The 22,118-nt window shown below is 40.1% G+C and overlaps 1 protein-coding gene across 3 annotated transcripts in view; it reads right to left on the bottom strand.

Annotated features, from left to right (window-relative positions):
- The window catches only part of LOC140480447 (dynein axonemal heavy chain 11-like), a 445,469-nt gene that overhangs the window by 92,815 nt on the left and 330,536 nt on the right, over nucleotides 1-22,118 (bottom strand). For all 3 annotated transcript variants that reach the window (XM_072575322.1, XM_072575320.1, XM_072575321.1), the window contains 4 exons: nucleotides 21,626-21,796; nucleotides 19,510-19,632; nucleotides 17,622-17,815; nucleotides 9,125-9,273 (listed from right to left, as the gene is read on the bottom strand). In XM_072575322.1, coding sequence (XP_072431423.1) covers nucleotides 9,125-9,273; nucleotides 17,622-17,815; nucleotides 19,510-19,632; nucleotides 21,626-21,796 — 637 coding nt within the window. The remainder of the gene's footprint in view (nucleotides 1-9,124; nucleotides 9,274-17,621; nucleotides 17,816-19,509; nucleotides 19,633-21,625; nucleotides 21,797-22,118) is intronic.

The raw sequence follows: 22,118 nt of genomic DNA on the forward strand, positions 1-22,118 counted from the left end.
ATCACCACTGGTAGAAGTAACTGAGTGGGTAGATGGGGGACAGGTGAATATTTAGTTCAACTTTGAGAAATGAAACTTGGAGAGTTACCAACAGAAAATGACAGGGCAGATATTTTCTTTGCATCTGTGCGGGGAGGACTTGTGGTATAGTGGGTCCCTGCTTCTAGGCCAAAAACTCCAGAGCTGAGTCCTATTCCAGGACTCGGTGGCCACGCAAACATGTTTATAATGTGGCCAAAAAGATTGCTTATTAATCTGTGAATTCTTCCAATGTGCCTAACAGAGGCAGTTAAAGAGGGAGAGACTGCTGGTTAGCCATGCTTAATATAGAATGATAGTTTATCTAGCTAAATTCGTTGTTTCACTAAACACGGTTACGGTGCTCCCTTTAATTTTGTTCTGCTGCTGCGTGGACCTTCAAGGTCAGTGTGAGGCAGTGACTCCTGGAACCAGAAGTCTGTATGCCATGGGCCTTCTGAGCAGCTGCTCTGCCCCTTGAGTGAACATTGCATTGGGAAGCCTTGGAGATGGCCTTTTAGATTAGATTAGATTACTTACAGTGTGGAAACAGGCCCTTTGGCCCAACAAGTCCACACCGACCCGCCGAAGCTCAACCCACCCATACCCCTACATTTACCCCTTACCTAACACTACAGGCAATTTAGCATGGCCAATTCACCTGACCTGCACATCTTTGGACTGTGGGAGGAAACCGGAGCACCCGGAGGAAACCCACGCAGACACGGGGAGAATGTGCAAACTCCACACAGAGAGTCGCCTGAGGCGGGAATTGAACCCGGGTCTCTGGCGCTGTGAGGCAGCAGTGCTAACCACTGTGCCACCGTGCCGCCCGGGTCTCTGGCTACTGGGAGATTTGCAGGGCTCTGTCCTACACATTGCTGCCTTGAGATTTTTAAAGTTTCTCCTGTTTTATGGTACAAGCTTAGAATAAAATTTATTTTAACTGGGTGCGTCATTCAATTCTTGGGCCCCTTCATCACTTCATTCACTAAGCCCAAAGGGCATCCCATGGAAAGATATCCCATAAATGCTGGCAGCCGAGTTAGTGTTGCGATTGTTGAATCCTGGGAGTATTTACAAGGTTAATGATGGAGTAAGCTTGAGCGATAGTAGAAAATTAATTGGTCGCCATAATATTTGGACTTGGGGATCTCTGACGACTGTTCTTTTGTAGCAACTAAAAGACTAGGATGATGCTGATTAAGATATCTGTGAGAATAAAAGTGAGGGTAGTGTGAGTGTAAGGATGATCTGATGTAAGTGGATAATAAGGGTTGGGGCAGTCACTTGAACAGGCCCTGAACTGATGCTAAATTTCAGGTTTGTTGCGAGAAAAAGGGAGCAGTGCATCAAGACTTGGAGGAACTAATGGCTGGTGAAGCTGGAGCTCAGGTAACATTTAAGTAGATTTGGGTGAGAAGTGAAAATAGAGTCTGAAGTTAAGGGTTTGAATAAATTTCACTAAGTGTGATCATAAATACCAGTTCTTAATTTTGCCTTTGGGATACATAGTGATGATTCAATGGAAAAGGTGGTGTGTCGATCTAACAACATAAACCATTCAAAGAAAACCACAAAAGACGTTTTTTAGATGTTTAGAATAGACTGGAAGCTGAAGTCATGGTTGAGACAACAAATTTACAAGGTGAACAGTGGGTCAAGAAAAGTGGCAGGCAGCTTGAAAGTGCAAGTAAACCTAGCTGAAGCTGAAAGCTGAAGAGAGATGTTGCAAGGGCAGTGCTGGGAAGGGGAAGGATTCCCCAAAAGCCTGACCACAACACTGACTGCAGCATTTTGAGATGAGCTGTTTGGGTGAAAGAAGTTGAGAGGTTGGAAAAGGAAATTACCAAGAAATGGGAAACCTTCATTAAAACTGTGCAAATTCAGCCTGCACATTTGATCATTATAAATACTCACATAAGCAGTTTCAATAGTAATTGTTCAAACAAATAAAAATCATAAATTGGTATCAAGTATTGGATTGGAAATACATGAATACTTATATATTAGTTGGTTTTGCAGAGTTTTGCACATGGGGAGTCATGGTCAAAACGACTTTGGAGCATAAATAAAGTTGAGGTCACAGATAAATGAACTAAAGCAAAGACATGAAGGGAAGTGTGGTCAGTTGAAAAGGTGATAAGGTTAGATGGCAAGTAGGCAAGGCAGATATGGACAGAAGGTTGGTGGGGGTGGGGTTGCAGTGCAGAGAGGACAGAATGATGTGTGAGGAATGGGATGAGGGGAGAGAGAGCATGACATAATGGGTCGGGGAGCGAGAAAGGGGTTATATCTGATTCTTCCTGAATAGGAAGTGGGAATGCAAAGGATTTAATGTTTCATCTACAGGAAGTGGGGTAGTATTATTTGATGGGGAATGGCCTCTGATTTTTGATTTGTGGGGTTAGGAGATAACTTGTGTATATTGTCAAATGCATTTTCTTTTGGCATTATTTCTTGTATTATGCCAATCAATATTACATACATAGGAACTTATTAGTGTGATATTCCATTGAATATACAAACAGCAAAGAACGATTACAAAATTAACAGGGATGGAAAATTTGAGTTAAAAAAACTAACCAAAAATATAAAAGCAGATAGTAGAGTTTCTGTAAATATTTAAAAAAGAAAAGTGAGCACTGGTCCAATAGAAAGTAAGTCTGGAGAATTGGTAATTGGAAATAAAGAGATTGCAGAAGTATTGAACAAATATTTTGCATAAATCTTTGCTGAAGACGGTACTAGTAACATTCAAAAAACACTATAACACTATAATTCAGGAAATGGAAAGAAGGGAGGAGCTCAGGAAATTATAATCACCAGAGAAATGGTAGTCAGTAATTATTGGAGCTGTGATAACTGTCTGGATCTGAATGAAATTCATACAAGACGGATTTAACTAGTAAGGTGGGGGGGAGGGGGGAATGTTATTTGGATCGGACTGAGAAATAAGAAACGGATGATCACCTTATTGGGATTGTATTATAGATCCCCTAACAGTCAGAGGAAAATTGAGAAACAAACTTGTAAGGAGATTTCAGTTATAGGTAAGACTAACAGGGTGGTTATGGTAGGGGATTTTAACTTTCCAAACATACATTGGGACTGCCATAGTGTTAAGGGTTTAGATGGAGAGGAATTTGTTAAGTGTGTACAAGAAAATTTTCTGATTCAGTATGTGGAGAAGGTGCAAAACTTGACCTACTCTTGGGAAATAAGGCAGGGCAGGTGACTGAGGTATCAGTGGGGGAGCACTTTGGGGCCAGCAACCATAATTCTACTAGTTTTAAAATAGTGTTGGAAAGGGATTGACCGGACTTAAAAGTAGAAGTTCTAAACTGGAGGAAGGATAATTTTGACGGTATTAGGCAAGAACTTTCAAAAGCTGATTTGGGGAAAATGTTCACAGGTAAAGGGACGGCTGGGAAATGGGAAGCCTTCAGAAATGAGATAATGAGAGTCCAGAGAAAGTATATTCCTGTTGGGATGAAAGGAAAAGCTGCTAGTGTATGGAATGCTGGATGACTAAAGAAATTGAGGGTTTGGTTAAAAAAAAAGAAGGAAGCATATGTCAGGTATAGACAGGATAGATCGAGTGAATCCTTAGAAGAGTATAAAGGCAGTAAGAGTATACTTAAGAGGGAAATCAGGAGGGCAAAAAGGGGACATGAGATAGCTTTGGCAACAGGGCTAAGGAAAATCCAAAGAGTTTTTACAAATACATTAAGGACAAAAGTGTAACTAGGGAGAGAATAGGGCCCCTCAAAGATCAGCAAGGCAGTCTTTGCATGGAGTTGCAGGAGATGGGGCAGACATTAAATGAGTATTTTGCATCAGTGCTTACTGTGGAAAAGGACATGGAAGATATAGAATGTAAGGAAATAGATGGTGACAGCTTGAAAAATGTTCACATTACAGAGAAGTAGTGCTGGATGCCTTGAAACACAGAGAAGTGGATAAATCCCCAGGGTCTGATCAAGTGTACCCAGAACTCTGTGGGAAGCTAGTGAAGTGATTGCTGGGCCTCTTACTGAAATATTTGTATTATCGATAGTCACAGATGAGGTGCCAGAAGACTGGAGGTTGGCTAACGTGGTGCCACTGTTTAAAAAGAGTGGTAAGGAACTATAGACCAGTGAGCCTGATATTGGTGGTAGGCAAGCTGTTGGAGGAAATCCTGAGGGACAGGATATAAATGGATTTGGAAAGGCAAGGACTGATTAGGGATAGACAACATGACCTTGTGTGTGGGAAATCATGTCTCACAGTAACAAGTAACAAAGAGGATTGATGAGAGCAGAGCAGTGGACGTGATCTATATGGACTTTCAGTAAGGCGTTCAACAAGGTTCCCCATGGGAGACTGGTTAGCAAGGTTAGATCTCACGGAATACAGGGAGAACTAGCCATTTGGATACATAACTGGCTCAAAGGTAGAAGACAGAGGGTGGTGGTAGAGGGCTGTTTTTCAGACTGGAGGCCTGTGATCAGTGGAGTGCCACAAGGATCAGTGCTGGATCCATTACGTTATGTCATTTATATAAGTGATTTGGATGTGAGCATAAGAGATATAGTTAGTAAATTTGCAGATGACACCAACATTGGAGGTGTAGCAGACAGTGAAGACGGTTACCACAGATTACAACGAGATCTTGATGAGATGGGCCAATGGGCTGAGAAGTGGCAGATGGAGTTTAGATAAACATGAGGTGTTGCATTTTGGGAAAACAAATCTTAGCAGGATGTATACACTTAATGGTAAGATCCTAGGGAGTGTTGCTGATCAAAGAGACCTTGGAGTGCAGGTTCATAGCTCCTTGAAAGTAGTCGCAGGTACGGATAGGATAGTGAAGAAGATAGTGGTCAGAGTATTGAGTAAAGGAGTTGGGAGGTCATGTTGCAGCTATACAGGACATTTTTGGAATATTACATGCAATTCTGGTCTCCTTCCTATTGGAAGGATGTTGTGAGACTTGAAAGGGTTCAGAAAAGATTTACGAGGATGTTTCCAGGGTTGGAGGATTTGAGCAATAGGGAGAGGTTGAATAGACTGGGGCTGTTTTCCCTGGAGCATCAGAGGCTGAGGGGTGACCTTATAGAGGTTTATAAAATCATGTAGGCCAAGGATAGGATAAATAGACAAAGTCTCTTTCCTGGGGTGGGGTACTCTAGAACTAGAGGGCATAGGTTTAGGGTGAGAGGGGAAAGATATAAAAGAGATCTAAGGGTCACCTTTTTCATGCAGAGGGTGGTACGTGTATGGAATGAGCTGCTAGAGGAAGTGGTGAAGGCTAGTACAATTGCAACATTTAAAATGCATCTGGATAGGTATATGAATAGGGAGGGATTGGAGGGATATGGGCCGGGTGCTGGCAGGTGGGACTAGATTGGTTTGGGATATCTGGTCGGCATGGACAAGTTGGACCGAAGAGTCTGTTTCCATGCTGTACATCTCCATGACTCTAAGAATCTTTGAAGAAATGGCTGATGAGACTGTTGGTGCATTGGTTTTAATTTTCCAAATCTCCCTAGGTTTGGTGAAGGTACCATAAGATTGGAAGATAACAAATGTAGCCATGTCTGCATGGGTTTCCTCCCTCTCCTCCTGTTTCCTCTCACAATCCAAAGATGTGCAAGGTTAGTTGGAGTGGCCATGCTAAATTGCCTGCACTGCCTGGCAAAGGAGGAAAATAGCAAGCAAGAAACTGCGAGTCCATTAGATTACTGTTAGTCATAGGGAAAATATCAGAGGCCAGTTTTAAATTTTTGTTACGGTGAGAAATTTAGATAAGTTCAAGGTAATCAGGAAGCATCGACATTATCTTGTCAAATGGAACCAATCTTTTGGAGTTCCTTAAGAAGGTACCATGTGCTATGGATAAAGTGGAAGTTGTAGGTGCAAGAGTGTGGTGCTGGAAAAGCACAGCCAGTCAGGCAGCATCGGAGGAGTAGGAGAATCGATGTTTCAGACATAAGCCCTTCGTCAGGAATGAAGCTTGTAGGCCAAAGGGGCTGAGAGATAAATGGGACGGGGTGGGGCTGGGGCTGGGAATGTGATACGTAGATGATAGTAGGGGTGGAACTGATAGGTTGGAGAGGAGGGTGGACAGTCACTCCCCCCCTCCCCAAATATCTCTCAGCCCACACCCCCCACCCCAGCCTCACCCCCCCCCCCCCCCCCCCCCCCCGCTGGCTCACAAGCCTCATTGCTGAATAAAGGCCTATGCCTGAAACATCAATTCTCCTGCTTCTCAGATGCTGCCTGACCTGCTGGGCTTTTCCAGCACCACACTCTTCGACGCTGATCTCCAGCATCTGCAGTCGTCAACTTTCTCCAAGTTAAATTTGTAGAAGGCATTCGCTAAAGTGCCACTTCAAAATTTATTGCAAAAAATAAAAGCTTGTGCCGTGCAGGGTAACCAATTATTATGGATACAAGCTTGTTAAGTCTACTCATAGCCAAGATAGATAGGTTTTTAATCATTAAGGGAATCAAGGGCTCTGGGGAAATGGCAGGAAAGTGGAGTTGAAGACCATCAGAACAGCTATGCTCTCATTGAATGTTTGAGCAAATGTAATGACCTGAATGGCCTTCTGCAGCTACTATGTCCGACAATCTTATGGATAGAAGATTGGCTGGTGAACAGGAAACAAAAAGGGGGCTAAATGGATCTGCCTTAAATTGGCATGATGCAATGAGTGGTGTACCATGGAATGAGTGCTGTAATCACAACTATTCACAATTTTTATAAATTACTTTGATGAAGGGATGGTTGTATGATTGTCAAATTTGCTGACAAAATGACAGGCCAACTGAAACAAAGATAGGTAGGAAGTTAAGCTCTGAAAAGGACATAAGACGGTTACAAAAAGATAGAGACAGGTTAAATAAATGGGCAAAGATCTGGCAAATGGAGTGTAATGTGGTCAAGTTTGAAGCTGCCCATTTGGGTAGAAAGAATGTAAAAAAAATGCATATTATTAAAGCTAATAGAATGTTATTGTTAATTTGAATGGAATTGAATGCAAAGATAGGGACGTTATATTTCAAATATACAGGGTACAGGTGAGACTACTTCTGGCGCATTGTGTAAAGTGTAGTTACCGTATTTAAGGAATTGGAAACATTTCAGAGAGGATTTACCTTATACCTGGAATGGGTGGGTGTCTTATGAGGAAAGGTTAGACAGGCTAGGCTTGTATTCACTGAATTTGGAAGAGAAAGAGGTCACTTGTGTGAAACATACAAGAGGAATCTTAACAGGATAGATGTGGAAAGGCTGTTTCCTCTTTCCCAGAATTACATATCACTGTTTTGAAGCAAGGAATCACCCATTTAAAATGGCAATGAGGCAAAGTATTATCCCATCTGGAGTGTTTGGAATTCTCTTCCAAGAAAGGTGGCGGAAGTGAAAAGGCTTTGAATATTTTTAAAGTAGAGATGGAGGAAATTCTGGGTGATCAAAAGAGTGAAAGGTTATCAAGGGAATGCAGGAATGTGGTTTGGAGGCTGTGTTCAGATCAGCCATTATCTTAATAATCGGCTGAGCAGGCTGAAGGGGTTGAACGGTCTCCTCTTGCACCTTCTTCATACGATCCATTTGGAATGTAAAAATAATGCAGCATTTTTAACATTTAATAGATTGCTCCACCCTTTAGACTTTGGACATTGAGATAATCGGCTTGGAACGTTTACAGCTTGTGGTGTAGTAAATCCTATTAAACAGGATGAATCAAAAATAGCAGGCACAATGACAGTCATGACTTTTAATAAAGAATTTGCCTAAACTTTGTAAACATTATAATAGTTTTGAAGTTTGCTAGAATTTAACTAATGGTTCCACTTCTTCCGTTTTCTTGATAATTCTTTCAAAGTGCCTTTCCAGTGCATATGGCTTAGAACATTACAACTAGGAGCAGGAGCAGGCCATCTGGTCCTTTGAGCCTGCTCCGCCATTCAATAAGATCATGGCTGATCTTTTTGTGACCTCATATCCAATTACCCATCCTCTCACCATAATCATTAATTCCTTTATCGTTCAAAAAATTATCTATCTTAGCTTCAAAAACATTCAATGAGGAAGCCTCAACTACTTCACTGGGCATGAAATTCCACAGATCCACAACCCTCTGGGTAAAGATGTTCATTCTCAATTTGGCCCTAAATCTCCTCCCCCTAATTTTGAGGCTATGCCCTCTTGTCCTAGTTGCACCTGCCAGTAGAAACATTCCTGATGAAGGGCTTTTTGCCCGAAACGTCGATTTCGAAGCTCCTTGGATGCTGCCTGAACTGCTGTGCTCTTCCAGCACCACTAATCCAGAATCTGGTTTCCAGCATCTGCAGTCATTGTTTTTACCTAGTAGAAACATCCTGTCTACTTCTATCTTATCTATTTCCTTCATAATTTTGAATGTTTCTAAATTCCCTCATTCTTCTAAATTCAAGTGAATGTAATCCCAGTCTACTCAGCCTCTATTTATAAGCCAACCCCTTCAACTCTGGAATCAACCTAGTGAACCTCCTCTGTACCCTCCCTCTAGTGCCAGTACATCCTTTCTCAAGTAAGGAGACCAAAAGTGCATGCAGTACTCCAGGTGCGGCCTCACCAGCACTCTATACAGCTGGAAAATAACCTCCCTGCTTTTAAACTCAATCCCTTTCGCTCTGAAGGATGAAGTTCCATTTACCTTCCTAATTACCTGTTGCATCTGCAAACCAACCTTCTGTGATTCATGCACAAGGTCACCCAGGTCCCTCTGCACAGCAGCATACTACAATTTTTACCATTTGAATAATAATAGCCCTATTTACTGTTGTTTCTACCAAAATGATGACTTCACATTTATTAACATTGTACTCCACCTACCAGACCTTTGCCCACTCACTTAAATATTGATGTCCCTTTGCAAAGTTTCACAGTCCTCTTTCTAAGAAGACTCAATCTAAACTTAAAGCCACTCAGACTCACAGATCATAACATTTTGGAGGTTTTTAATTAAGTTTATCTTAAAGCTGTCAGAGGTCGATCACACACACTTGGATGAATGTTTTTAAAGTTAATGAGTAAAACTAAAGGATTCAGTAGCAAAGAGATTCATACCGAGTGATTCAACATTTTTCAGAGGATCAACACCGGGGGACAAGATAAAAAATATGGGAGTAGCTGGGTTACTTTCTTCAAATGACTTTGCAAAGTCGATTCGTAGACTATCGACATATGTTGTTCCTAATTTTTCTTCAACAAAATTCCTGTAACACAACAAAAGGAAGAGTTTATATTAATGATTCAAGTTGTGTCACTATTTTTGACTTGTATATCTAGATTTGACAATAAATATATTTTATATTGATTTCATCACACATTGAGAGTTTATTGCTTGCTGATGGTTTACCGTGTCAGCCAAAGAATGACATAAAATTCAGGTATCCTGAATAGTGAGCCCAACAATGTGTGGAATGGGAAGAGTACATCCCATCTTAAGAACCTGTATGTATATTCCTTCAGCTATTGCTAATGCCATCCAAGATTAGCAGGATCTAATGGCAAGGGTTTGTGGTAGTGGACTACTCACGACTGGGACTTATCTGATATGGCTCCACATGGAAATGACTGGAAAGCATGGCTAAACTATGTGTGCCGAGGGGACTAGAGGCCATCTCCTGCTTGCCCAGGGAGAGGCCCATTTGTGCTATTAAAAAAATTCCATTCTTCATCTTCAGTATCCGATTCCAAAAATGCCTGTGATCTTCACTTTGGGTCTACGTCTACCCACTTGCTGGGTATAGCATCCAGCCTTCAGACAAATTGCTAGAATTCCTGACTTAGGAAATCTCTTTCTTTGCCAGCTCTCACATCAATTGGCCTGTCGAGGTCAGAGTTTCAAACTCCTTTAATGCATTACAGGAATTTTTCTTCTATGGCAAACAAGGAATCTCCAGGAACAGAAAGAGAAATTGCTGGAAAAGCTCAGCAGATCTGGCAGCATCTGTGAAGAGAAATCAGAGTTAACATTTTGGGTTCAGTGACCTTTTCACTGGACCTGAAACATCAACTCTGATTTCTTTCTAGACATGTTGCCAGACCTGCTGAGATTTGCCAGCAATTTCTGTTTCTGTCTTTGTTTCAGATTTCCAGCATCCACAGGTCTTCCAGTTCTTTGTCAAGGAATTTTCAGGTCATGCTGTCATCTGTGTACTTAGGACAATTATAGGAAAATACTCTTCTGGAAAAGCTAAATACTACAGGCCTCGTCTCATGTTATATTAAAATATCTGAATGCTCACTGAAGGATGTGCTATTTAGTTGGAGATAGTCTTAACTACATATAATCAAAGAGCATGGTTGAAGAATATTGAATCACAGGGCTCTGACTAGTATTTGGAATCTAAATAATCAGTTAGCTTGCCTTATTAAACAGTATATTCGAGCCTCGAATTTGAAAGCACTACATGGGTACCCAAATAAAACATCAAAGTGCGAATACTTTTTTCTATTTTAGATCTTTTATAACCCTTTTACTTGTTCCTTAGCACTGTTTTTATTAAAATCTTTACTAAAGTCACTGAAACTTATCCTGGTAACTGTCAAAGATACAGATTTGTACTTACACAGGCAGAAGCATGCACACACATACACTGATCGATTTTATGTCAGTAGCAACAGTTAACATCACAGAACATTTCTGAAATTTGCTGGCACACAAATATTGCATGCTGCTGTTCATAAAAGCTTTATATGTGGAACAGTCACAGACCCATGTCATAAATGCTACTTTATAAATAAATTAAACAAAACACACACACAGTAAGTCAAATAAAAATCCACTTTTCTGTAATTATAAACTTTACTAGAACAGAAGATCACTCTTCACCAGCACAAACTGTGATCATTCCCTCCAATCAACTTACTTAAAGATGGCAGCTTAGAAAATATAAATTGTGGCAAAACTCACTCACAGCTCATTTGTATGTTTCTACAGTATTGTGCAACTTTAATGCCATGCAATAAAAGGTTAAGCAACAACAAATTAGCACAGTTGCATTTTTTCTGTCCAACTTCAAGCTGAAATCATATTTGTATTTAGTTGTTACCTGACATTCATAAAAAGCTCCACAAGGTTTCTTAAGAATCACCAACTCAAGCAAATAAAGAAGTGCAAAGATACTGAGTTTGATCTAACCAACGTATCGGCGTAGAGTGTACATTCTATTATTGGCACAGAATCCATTTTTTAAAAATCTATTTCGCTGAAGCACAAGTTGACCAGAGTCAAATACCGGGTCTAAGTGTGTGAGAAATACTATTGGAATTGTTAAAGAGGGTCCTTGATGGCCTTTTTCCTTTGCATCCAAGCCCAGGGCAGGCTAACCTGCTCAGATTCTTCTTTGTTCCTGACTTCCTATTGCCGGCCTAAAAATTGTCACTGGGAGGGAAATGGCTTTGGCCATTTAAGGACCTCAATGGTAGAAAAAGTGATCGGATTGTCTTAGGCTGTGCACTGTAAAATCACTGCCAGGCCAGGCCAGGGGTAGGTACGCAGTGAAATGATACATGTGAAATATTACAGGCCATCCTGCCCACAATCCTGCTAACCAGAAACTGAAAGCCCTTACCCTGTGAAAGTAGCTTAACTGGCTTATCAATCAACAACTGTAAGTTTGAGCACAGTTTCCACTGCATACAGCAAATGTCTTTGAAAGGAAGTAAGTTACACATTTGATGTGATGCTTGGTGTAACATGGTACATTGATGTGTTTAGATTCACTCACTCTTCCCCTTCCATCACCATATTGTTGCCTCACTACCCCTGTATTGAAATCTGCTCTTTAGCAAATTGTCCTAAATTTCTGATTTTAAGTGAAGTAGGCTGAGGTTGGACAGCAGGTGCAATTATTCAGCTGAAGAAATATCTGATGAATGCCTTTCAGTAATCCATCAGAATTGTGTTTAAAACACTATCACAGGCTGCTGCCACTGTACCTGGCAAGAGGACAAGTAGGCCATGAACTGAGACCCAGAGGTGTTGAGTACCATTGATGAGGTGAAATGAGCTGCAAACAACCTCCTGACACCTGATTTGGGAATACCTGATAAATACAGTGGATACAAAAACGAATGAGCAAGTATTTCGGTTTTGAAACACTGACATTCTTCACACTACTGCACAAATCAAAGATGATGAAATGCAGTAGGTAGACTAATTCAAGATTAATGAACAACACAGCTGTTTCTGCCAGAATTGGACTAAGCATTGAAGATGCTTCAGTAACACAGCAGAAACTACAGCATGGCAGGAGGTCATTTGTCCACTGTTTCCATGACAACCAAATAAGAATTGCTGAATCTAATCATTCCAGCTCTTGGTCCATAGCCTTATAGGTTATGACAGTTCAAGGGCATACCCACACGTTAAAAAATGTGATGTAGGTTTCTGTGTCTCCTGGCAGTAAGTTACTGTCTGCCGACCATCCTTCAGTGAAAAGAAAAATCACTCATTTCTCTAATCCTTTCGCCAATTGATTTAGATCTACACCCGGGTCGTAAACCACTTTGCTCATGGAAACAAGTCCTCATAATTTTATACACATCATGTAAATCCCTGGTCTGCCTCCGCTGTTCCAAAGAAAACTTTCCCAACTTATCCTATCTTAGATATTTTCTAGTCAACCTGTTCAGACATGTTAGTACACACCCCTGGAGCAGGTGGGAATTAAATCTGGCTCTCAAACCTCCTGGTCCATAGATAGTACACTACCACTGCACCACAAGAGCCCTGATCTATCCCATCTGTTCTCATAGCTCAAATTCTCTAGTCTTATTAACACCATTGTCAATCTCTTCCAGTGCCAGCACATGATTCATATAATTAATGACCACAACTATATGAGTACTTTAGCTGTGGCCTAACTTGTACATTATACAATTCTAACATAACCACCCTGCTCTTATAATCTGTGTTTTGGCCATAAAGGAAACTATCTGAATGTCTTCTTATCTTACTTTAACCATCTTATGTTTCTGTCCTGTTACCTTCAGGGATCTGTGTACATGTCCTCCAAGGACTCTCTGTTCCTGTACATTTCACAGAATCCTACCCATTTTTTGTTTATTCTTTTGCCTTCAATATCTTTTTCAAATGCATTACCTCACAATTCTCCAGACTGAGTTTCAATCACTACTTTCGCGCTCACCTGCATAATCAGTCCAGCTGACATAGCTCTTTCTACAGTCAAATGCATTCTTTCTCGCCATTAAACACAAAACCAGTATTTGCAATATCCAAAGATCTCTTAAGGAGACCACTATCTTTCAGGCTAACTCATTGATATTTACCACAGACAGCAAAGGAACCGACACTGAGCCCTGAAGGGTTCCAGTGAAAACGGTCAAAAAAACTGCAGTGATTTGTGCCTAACTATTAACTACTAGCCTTTTCTTGCACTTAGCCAATTTTGAATCTGGCTTGCATCTTTCCCTTGATCCCAAAAGCTTTCAATTTGCCATCAGTCTGCTACCTGGAAACCTATTAAAAATCTTTGCTTGAAACTACAGGGCTAAATCAAATGTGAAATGCTCATCAACTGTCCTTGCTATCTGTTCCAAAAATTAAATCAAGTTCTTCAGACTCAACCTTCGCTTAACAAATCCATGCTGAGTCTCCTTAATAAATCAGTAACTTTCTAAATAATTATTATATTTTCTCTTAGAACATTTTCCAATATTTGTCTGTCAATGGCTGAATGGCTTGCAATTACTCAAGTTATCCTTCCCTCCCATTTTAAACAGTGGTAAAGCTGAGTGGTCCTTCAGTACCATGCCTTTAATCAGAAATGATTGGAAAATAATGGTCAAGTCCTTGTTGTTCTTTTCCTCATTTTTCTCAGCCTAAGATATATTTCACCCTGGCTTGATGATTTAGCTATATTCAAGTACGCCAAATTTCTCAATACTTCCTTCTGCACTATATTAATTCCATCCAACATTTCACAGGCCTCCACAGTAACTATAATCGATGGGATTTTTGTACAGGGAGTGGGAAAGTTGAATGAAAAGATTTCCCAAAGTAGAAAACTTGTCTCTCTTAAACATGTCTGAGGGGTGACCTTATAGAGGTTTACAAAATCACGAGGGACATGGATAGGATAAATAGACAAAGTCTTTTCCCTGGGGTCGGGGAGTCCAGACCTAGAGGGCACAGGCTTAGGGTGAGAGGGGAAAGGTATAGAAAAGACCTAAGGGACAATTTTTTCATGCAGAGGGTGGTACTTGTATGGAAGGGGCTGCCAGAGGAAGTGGTGGAGGCTGGTACAATTGCAACATTTAAAAGGCTTCTGGATGGGAATATGAATAGGAAGGATTTGGAGGGATGGGCCAGGTGCTGGCAGGTGGGACTCGATTGGGTTGGGATATCTGGTCGGCATGGACAGGTTGCACCGAAAGGTCTGTTTCCATGCTGTACATCTCTATGACTCTATGTACTCAGCCACAATTTGTTTGTGTCATGGAAGCAAGAACATGATAAAGTCAAGTTTGTTGCTTTTGGATGTAGGCCCAAGGCAACAATGGAAGATTGCCAGGTTAGCAGGCCAGTACGCCCACCCTTCTTTCTTGGAGCATGGACTAAATTTTAACTATAAATGTCACAACTTTAAACCCTCACATCTACATGCCCCTTCCATACCCATCATAATCCCCATGCTCCATAACACCCCTGTACCCTCATGCTCTCTCATGACCCCTCCAGGCTCTGGCATCTTCCTCATACCACATTCACGTGCCTTCACATTTCCCATTCCACCTCCACGTCCTTTTATGTTCTTTATGCACTAATATACCCGTATTCTCCCTCGTACTTTGTGTATCCCCACGTGCCACCATATTCGACATGACACTACTATGGCCCCAGTACCTCCTCATTTTTTCCATGCTCCCTACCACACCTATGTCCAACCTCACCTTATATTCTCCATCATCACTCACCCAGAATCCACTCTGGGCAGACCCCAGGAGGGAGATCTTTGAAATGGAGATAAGAGAAGACAGCCAAAGCATGCCCCAAATAATAAATCAAAATGCAGAGATATTAAGAACAACTATTTAGCTGAAAAGAAATCACCTGACCACCAGTAGTTACCTATCCAAACTGCAGTTAAAAGATAATCTTATTTGGGGAACAAATGTAGAAGTCAAATAAAAGTCAGAGGCCATACAGAGAGAAAAGAAAACTGAACAACATGCATGTCATCAGTACAATCTCTGATTTTTTTGTGGTGCTCTGGAGCTAGAACGTTTCCTGTATTTTGAGGGGGTTAAAGTTGTGTACAACTGAAGGCAGACAAGAGAAAGGCCACAATAATAACTCTGAGCTATGCTTGGAGAACAGTGAGGGGATACTGGGGGTGACCATTTCAGGTAATGGAAGTGGAAGAACTTACAATTTGCCTATCCGTGGCATTTTAACACACCAACCTAACAGGAATAGAGGTTGCAGTGTGGACTCTGATGATGCGATTGCAATTGGAGGATCAATTGAATGAGTTCGGAGATTGAATCAGATAAGTCTTAAAACTGAATGAGGATGATCAAAGGCTATGCTTCAATTTAATGGTGCATTGCTTAATGCACTGTTGGGTACAGTTGAGGAGTTGGTGAGAAGTACTCCTCCAAGCAAGTGGATGAGGAAACCAAATAAAATAAAACAAAGTACTATGGATGTTGGAAATTTGAAACAAACACAGAATTACTGGAGAAACTCAGCAGAGCTTCAAACTTAATAAATGGTCATTGGACTCAAAACATTAGCTCTGCTCTCCCTACACAGATACCCCCAGACCTTATGAGGATGAAGAAATCTGAAAGAAGCAGCAGCCACATTTCCTGATTTCAGTGCAGGAAGCTAAGAGCAGGATGCTCTTAAATGAACTAAGAAAAATTGAATTGCAATTACATATTCACTGTTTTTGCATTAGTGCCCCTTCACACTGCCTTTGTCACACCATGCCCAATACAGCTCCCACCCCACGTACATTGCAAAACCACCCATCCTTCTCTTTCGATGCAATTTCTCACATTTGAATCTATGTATCCTCTCAATGTGACCCTAATGCAATTAAATACCTCTCATGCATTTATCAGAATGACTCTGCCAGTACAGCAGGTTTAAAGTAGGTCACTAGATCTGTTTTTGACTCAGTTGCAGAAGAGAACTCAGAGCACGAGGGCAAGGAAGAAAATTGCTTGCAATCTTTCACAGCTCTCACAGCTGCCAGCTATAGGAGTAGTATTGGAGAGCAATCAGATGGAACACAACTCAAAATGCTCCTGTGTTTCACCTATTGCCCCTTTCCGCATTCTCTGACACTCCACCTACTCCAGTTGTCAACTCCTGACATGCTGCCTCTTCTCCCAAAGGGCAAGTATGTTCCTCTGAAGATGCAGGTGAACTAGTCCTTGGTGGGGATCTCATGGTCTTCAAAACCCAAAGATCATCAGCCAAGAGCACCTCATCAGTGCTGGAACTTGGTCAGCCTTTTTCTATATCTACTGAAAACACATAGCTTATACTATGTAGATAATTTGTGTGTGGGCAGAGGCAATACAGACTTGTGTGTATCAACAGATCATATTAAATGTTGCAATAGTAATTTAAAAAAAATAAAGTTAAAGGGATTTTGTCTGAATGCACACAGCATTGCAACAATATAAATGAATTGACGGTGCAAATGGAAGTAAACAGCTGTGATTTATTTGCCGTTACAAAAACTTAGCTGCAAGGTGACCAAGCTAGGAACTCAAGTGTATTCAGTACTTAAGAAGGATAGGCAAAAAAATAAAGGAGGGAATTAAAAGAGGGAAATCAGTATATTAGCGGGTGAGGGTCTTAGATTGGGTGCAACTACGAAACAGCAAGAGGTAGCAAACATTTGTGGAAATTGTTGTTAGGCCATCGAGTAACAGTGGTAATGAAGGGCACAATAAATTTGAAGTGCATGTAACACGGAACTTCAAACTACATATTGACTGGGCAAATCTAATGAACAGTATTACCATGGAGTATGAATTTCTAGAATGCACGCAAGATAATTTCTGGAACACTCTGAAATTGTGTCAAGGAACTAACTGGAGAACAGGCTATTTTGATCTAGGATTGTGCAATGAGAAAGGGTGAATTAATAATCTCATTGTAAAGGAGCCTTCAGTGAAGACTGACCATATTATGTTAGAATTTGAGATCAAGTTTGACAGTAATGTAGTTCAATTCAAAAGTAGGGTCTTAAATCTAAACAAAGTAAATCGTGAAGGTACAAGAGGCAAACTGATTTGGGTAAATTGGGAAAGTACGTTAAAGTGTATGATAGCAGATAAACAATGGAAATCATTTAATGATTTAATACATGGTCTACCACAAATTTACATTCCCATAAGGTACAAATGTCCAGTAGGAAAGGTAATCCAACCAGAAATCAATAAAGATCAACAATGCAGAGCTCTAGTGATGGATTAACTTGACGTTAATGTTGCATGTTTTGAAAAACCTAGTAGTTAAGCCTTCAAATAATTATATATATATATTCTTTATGCAATTTGGAGCAATTACCTCACGGCATATGTCATCCTGTCTGGTCTCAGGGCTCTAAGCATAATAAGTTTCTGAAGTGAGCTCTTCTTTTTCCACTCCTGAGGAAATTTCTCCTTTTCAGGACATTCTGATTCAACAAACTTCTTCCAGCGTTTGGCTGAGCCTTCAATATCTCTGTCTAATCCACGAAACTCATCCATCATTGCCATAGTCTAAAAACATTCAAAAGCATACACTTCCATCATGTTTATTTGTCAGATTTTATACCACTTATGGATGACCAGAATTTGAAGGTCCTTGACTATACCTACTCTAATGTATTTTGAACAAATGAGCTTTTTTTTAAACCAACATATATCTACACTTCAACTAGAAAAGCATCTCAAGACATTTCACTGAATATCATAAGACAAAATTGGACAGAGACACAAATAGATATTAGGATAAGTCACCAAATGCATGGTCATAGGCATAGCTTTTAAGAAGAGAGAGGTGAGGACATTTAGGAAGTAATTCAAAAACTTCCATTCCAGACACAGGGAAACATTGCCACCAGTAGTAGCATCAAGGAAAATGGAATACATAAATGATGATAATTGGAGGAAGGTAGGTTTCTTAGAGAGGTTACAAGTCTGGAAGAAGTTACAGAGCAAGGAAGACTTGAGGCCATTGAGGGGCTTGAAGGCAAGGTCAAGAATTTTCAATTTTATGGTTGCTCAGCACAGGCATGATGGCTGAATATGATGGAATGAGTTATGATATGGACAATGTTTTAAATCTTTAGGATGTAAAAGACAGCTCTGGACTAGTTGAGGCTAATGCCAACTAAAGCACAGTACATTTCAAGAGCAGATTTGAAGATAAGATGGGCTGACATAGAATGGAGATGGGTGATATTATGGAGGTGGAAGTCAGAGTTCTGGTGATGGAGAAGAAACAGGATTGGGCAGCTCATCTCAGGGCAAATAGATTGCAAATAGTCTGTTTCAGCCTCAGAGACAATGATCAGGGAGAGTGAAAACAAATGGTATAAGTTATGGCAAGATTGAGACACTGACTTCAGGCTTCCCAGCATTTAAGAGGAGGAGATGTTTGCCAGAGTTTGATTCTGGGGAAACAGTATTAAAAAATCCAAAGCAGTGGACATGTTGAGAGAGAAGCTGATGACGCAGAGCCGGGTCCCATCAGCGTGCATGAGGCATTGTGATTTTACGTGATGATGACCATTGAGAAATAAGGATTAGAATCGGCACAGACTTGAGGGTCTAAAGGGCCTGTTCCTCTGGTGTATTGAATTGTATAATTGTATATCGTCTCGCAAAAATCTGCTAGTAACTACGATATTTGTCACGACAATTCTGTGATCTAGATGATGGATTTTAGAAGGTGTGGTGTGCTGGGTAATGATCTAAAGAAACATCTGAGTCTCAGTTGTTGGTAGGATTACCTTTTTAAATAACATTGTGCCAACCATTTACACCATTAAGCTTAACACAAGGCTGTACACAGAATTATCTCCCTCCACAGTCAATAATCTAGGATACCACTGCTACTCACATATTTGAGCAATTCTCAAACAGAAGGTAAATTTGTCATTTTCCAATATATGAATATGTTTCTTGTTCAGTTTTTACTCCTCCCTTTGCCTAGACTATCCTTTATGACACATGTGAAAACAATATTCATACAATCTATTTTCTTTCAGAATAAAGAGAATAGGAGGTCCTGATTAAGATCATGTAGATTTATCTTAAGCATTAAGTACGCTAACTGAACATATGGTAACTATTATTCAATAGGACATATACAATAACTTATTTGTATTCAGAGATTGAAAATATGTGAAAAACACAAAACTGCTTCCCACAGGGCTAAATGGAATAAAAAGCAAACGACCTAAAATGACCTTGATGGCACTCCATGATTGAGTGGAGAGAAAATCAACAGGACTCTTGTATGTTTGCTCCACAGTGAATCTCAGGAAAAAGTCGAGCTCTTCTGGATCTATTTCATTGTTCATCAACAGGATCTGTAAAATTAAGCAATTTAAAATGTTCTGTGTGAGGCTTTTCCTGTCCTTTTCAAGCATATTCAATAACAATAAAGGGACATTTTAGCTCACTATGATTCTTCACTGGACCTGATACTTGCTTAGGCTTCTGACAGTGTGTGCATGATGACAGAAAACCTTTTGTTTGTAATTACACTTTTCCGAAAGTTCCGTGGAAAGCTGTCACATTGAAAGTCAAACAGCCTTTTTAACTGCAAAGCAAATTTACTGAGATGAGGAAGTATGTGGCAGTAAAAAAGATATAATTTTATCAAATATGTTGGAGGCTGAGGGGTGACCTTATAGAGGTTTACAAAATTATGAGGGGCATGGAAAAGATAAATAGACAAAGTCTTTTCCCTGGGGTCTAGGATTCCAGAACTAGAAGGCATAGGTTTAGGGTGAGAAAGGAAAGATATAAAAGAGACCAAAAGGGCAAAGTTTTCATGCAGATGGTGATACGTGTATGGAATGAGCTGCCAGAGGAAGTGGTGGAGGCTGGTACAATTGCAACATTTAAAAGGCATTTGGATGGATATATGAATTGGAAGGGTTTTGAGGGATATGGGCCGGGTGCTGGCAGGTGGGACTAGATTGGGTTGGGATATCTGGTCGGCATGGACGGGTTGGACCAAAGGGTCTGTTTCCATGCTGTACATCTCTATGACTCTATGGCTCATATTGCTCAAAACAATCACTTTCTCTGATTTGAACACTGCAGGGAACTTATGCACTCCGTTCCCAAAACAGTTGCCCGGTCTTCTTAATTGAGGGCACCCTTAGAAAACTTCACAGCCCTTGTTTTTCAGCCTATCACATCTATTTGAGAGTCACACCTGCTGGCAAAATTTTGGACATTTTTAAAATGGAAGTATTATTTCATGAACTCCATGTGCAATTGTAGGAGGCTTTCCTGTTTCTTGAAGAATGTTCTGCTGTCCTTTCTAAAAATGGTTTATAGGGCAAAATTTCAACAAGTAGTATTTAAAGAACAAGTGTACGGTTAATTATGAAATAGAAAACATTTTGAGAAATGTTGCTGCTGGGACTCTGCAATGACAAATTTCACAGTACTTTGGCTGATCTTGTTTCAGAATCACCAGGTTATTCAGAATATGACAGACATTCAACATATAACTGTACTCTAACAGTTGCTCCTTTTTCAAAGAATTTGTCAAGATTATTTGTTTTATTGTTGGAGGCTGTAGTGAAATCGCAAACAATTGCAAATAATTTCAATTTCAAATAGTTTTCATTGCAGGCTGCCACATATTTACAAAACCTAGCTTTCAACTCAGCTTTCTATTAATGTGTTAAACTGGAAAACATAACATAAAAATTACTCGCTATGAACTAGTTAGAGACTTAAATACATTTCTGCCAACAGTGAATTAAAGGATCAAACTCATCTAGGATTTCTGACTTGCAAATAAGTAATCTATGATGAAGTTACTGACGGAATACAGAGCAATCTCATTAGCAACATCAATAGAAGCAAATTATCGTACAATTAACACTCAGTGTTAAGCATTCTGATAAATACATTATTAAAGAAACAAAAACAGAGATTGCTGGAAAACCTCAGCAGGTCTGACAGCATCTATGAAGAGAAATCAGAATTAACATTTCGGGTCTGGTGACCTTCCTCAGAAGTTCTCTTTGAAAGAGACAGGAAGTTCTGAGGGTCATTGGACCTGAAATGTTAACTCTGATTTCTCTTCACAGATGCTGCCAGACTTGAGCTTTTCCAGAAACTTTTGGTTTTGTTTCTGATTTACAGCACTCTTAGTTCTTTCAGTTTTTATTTAGTACATTATTAATGAAGATGCAAGGGTTTTGATAATCTATTCTGCCCGTGGATGGTAAATTCCAATATTTACTGATCACATACAATGCGGAAATGTAGTGAATCAGGCCACAAAACACTTGGAATGATTGAAACACCAGTGACAATTTGCACAAAATAAATTACCTGGAAAGTTGTGTGAGAAATAAATACAATCTTGTCTCTTTCAAAGAGGCCTCTGCTGGTATAGAGAAACACAGAATATGTGATGGAGTCTGTTAGGTTTGCTACTCGCTCCTTCAGGTCCTCCGATTGTTCTGTCCATTCAATAGCTTTATGAAATACAATGTTAAAGGCCTAAAGAAAATTAAAGAAATGTCAGTTATCCAACAGGCATTAGTGTGAATGTCATGTTGTATTGCATATAAAGAGGGGTTGGGAGCTCGTTTTGGTAAGTCTTTTCCTCTTTTTTTTTCTCTTCCTGAACAGCCCATGGTTGGTATGCCTCATTATTCTTCATGGCACAACAGTGCTGGCCTGTGTTTACTATTTTTTTAACTCTCATTTATACATTATTTAATAATTCTCAAGAGAACATGGAATTAACCAGTTAAACTATCAACCTTTGAACCTGCTGTATCTCCTTCGGATAAGGCAAAAAGATGACCCTGTGAGAAAT

The sequence above is a fragment of the Chiloscyllium punctatum genome, chromosome 8 (assembly GCF_047496795.1).
Source record: "Chiloscyllium punctatum isolate Juve2018m chromosome 8, sChiPun1.3, whole genome shotgun sequence".
Lineage (NCBI taxonomy): Eukaryota > Metazoa > Chordata > Chondrichthyes > Orectolobiformes > Hemiscylliidae > Chiloscyllium > Chiloscyllium punctatum.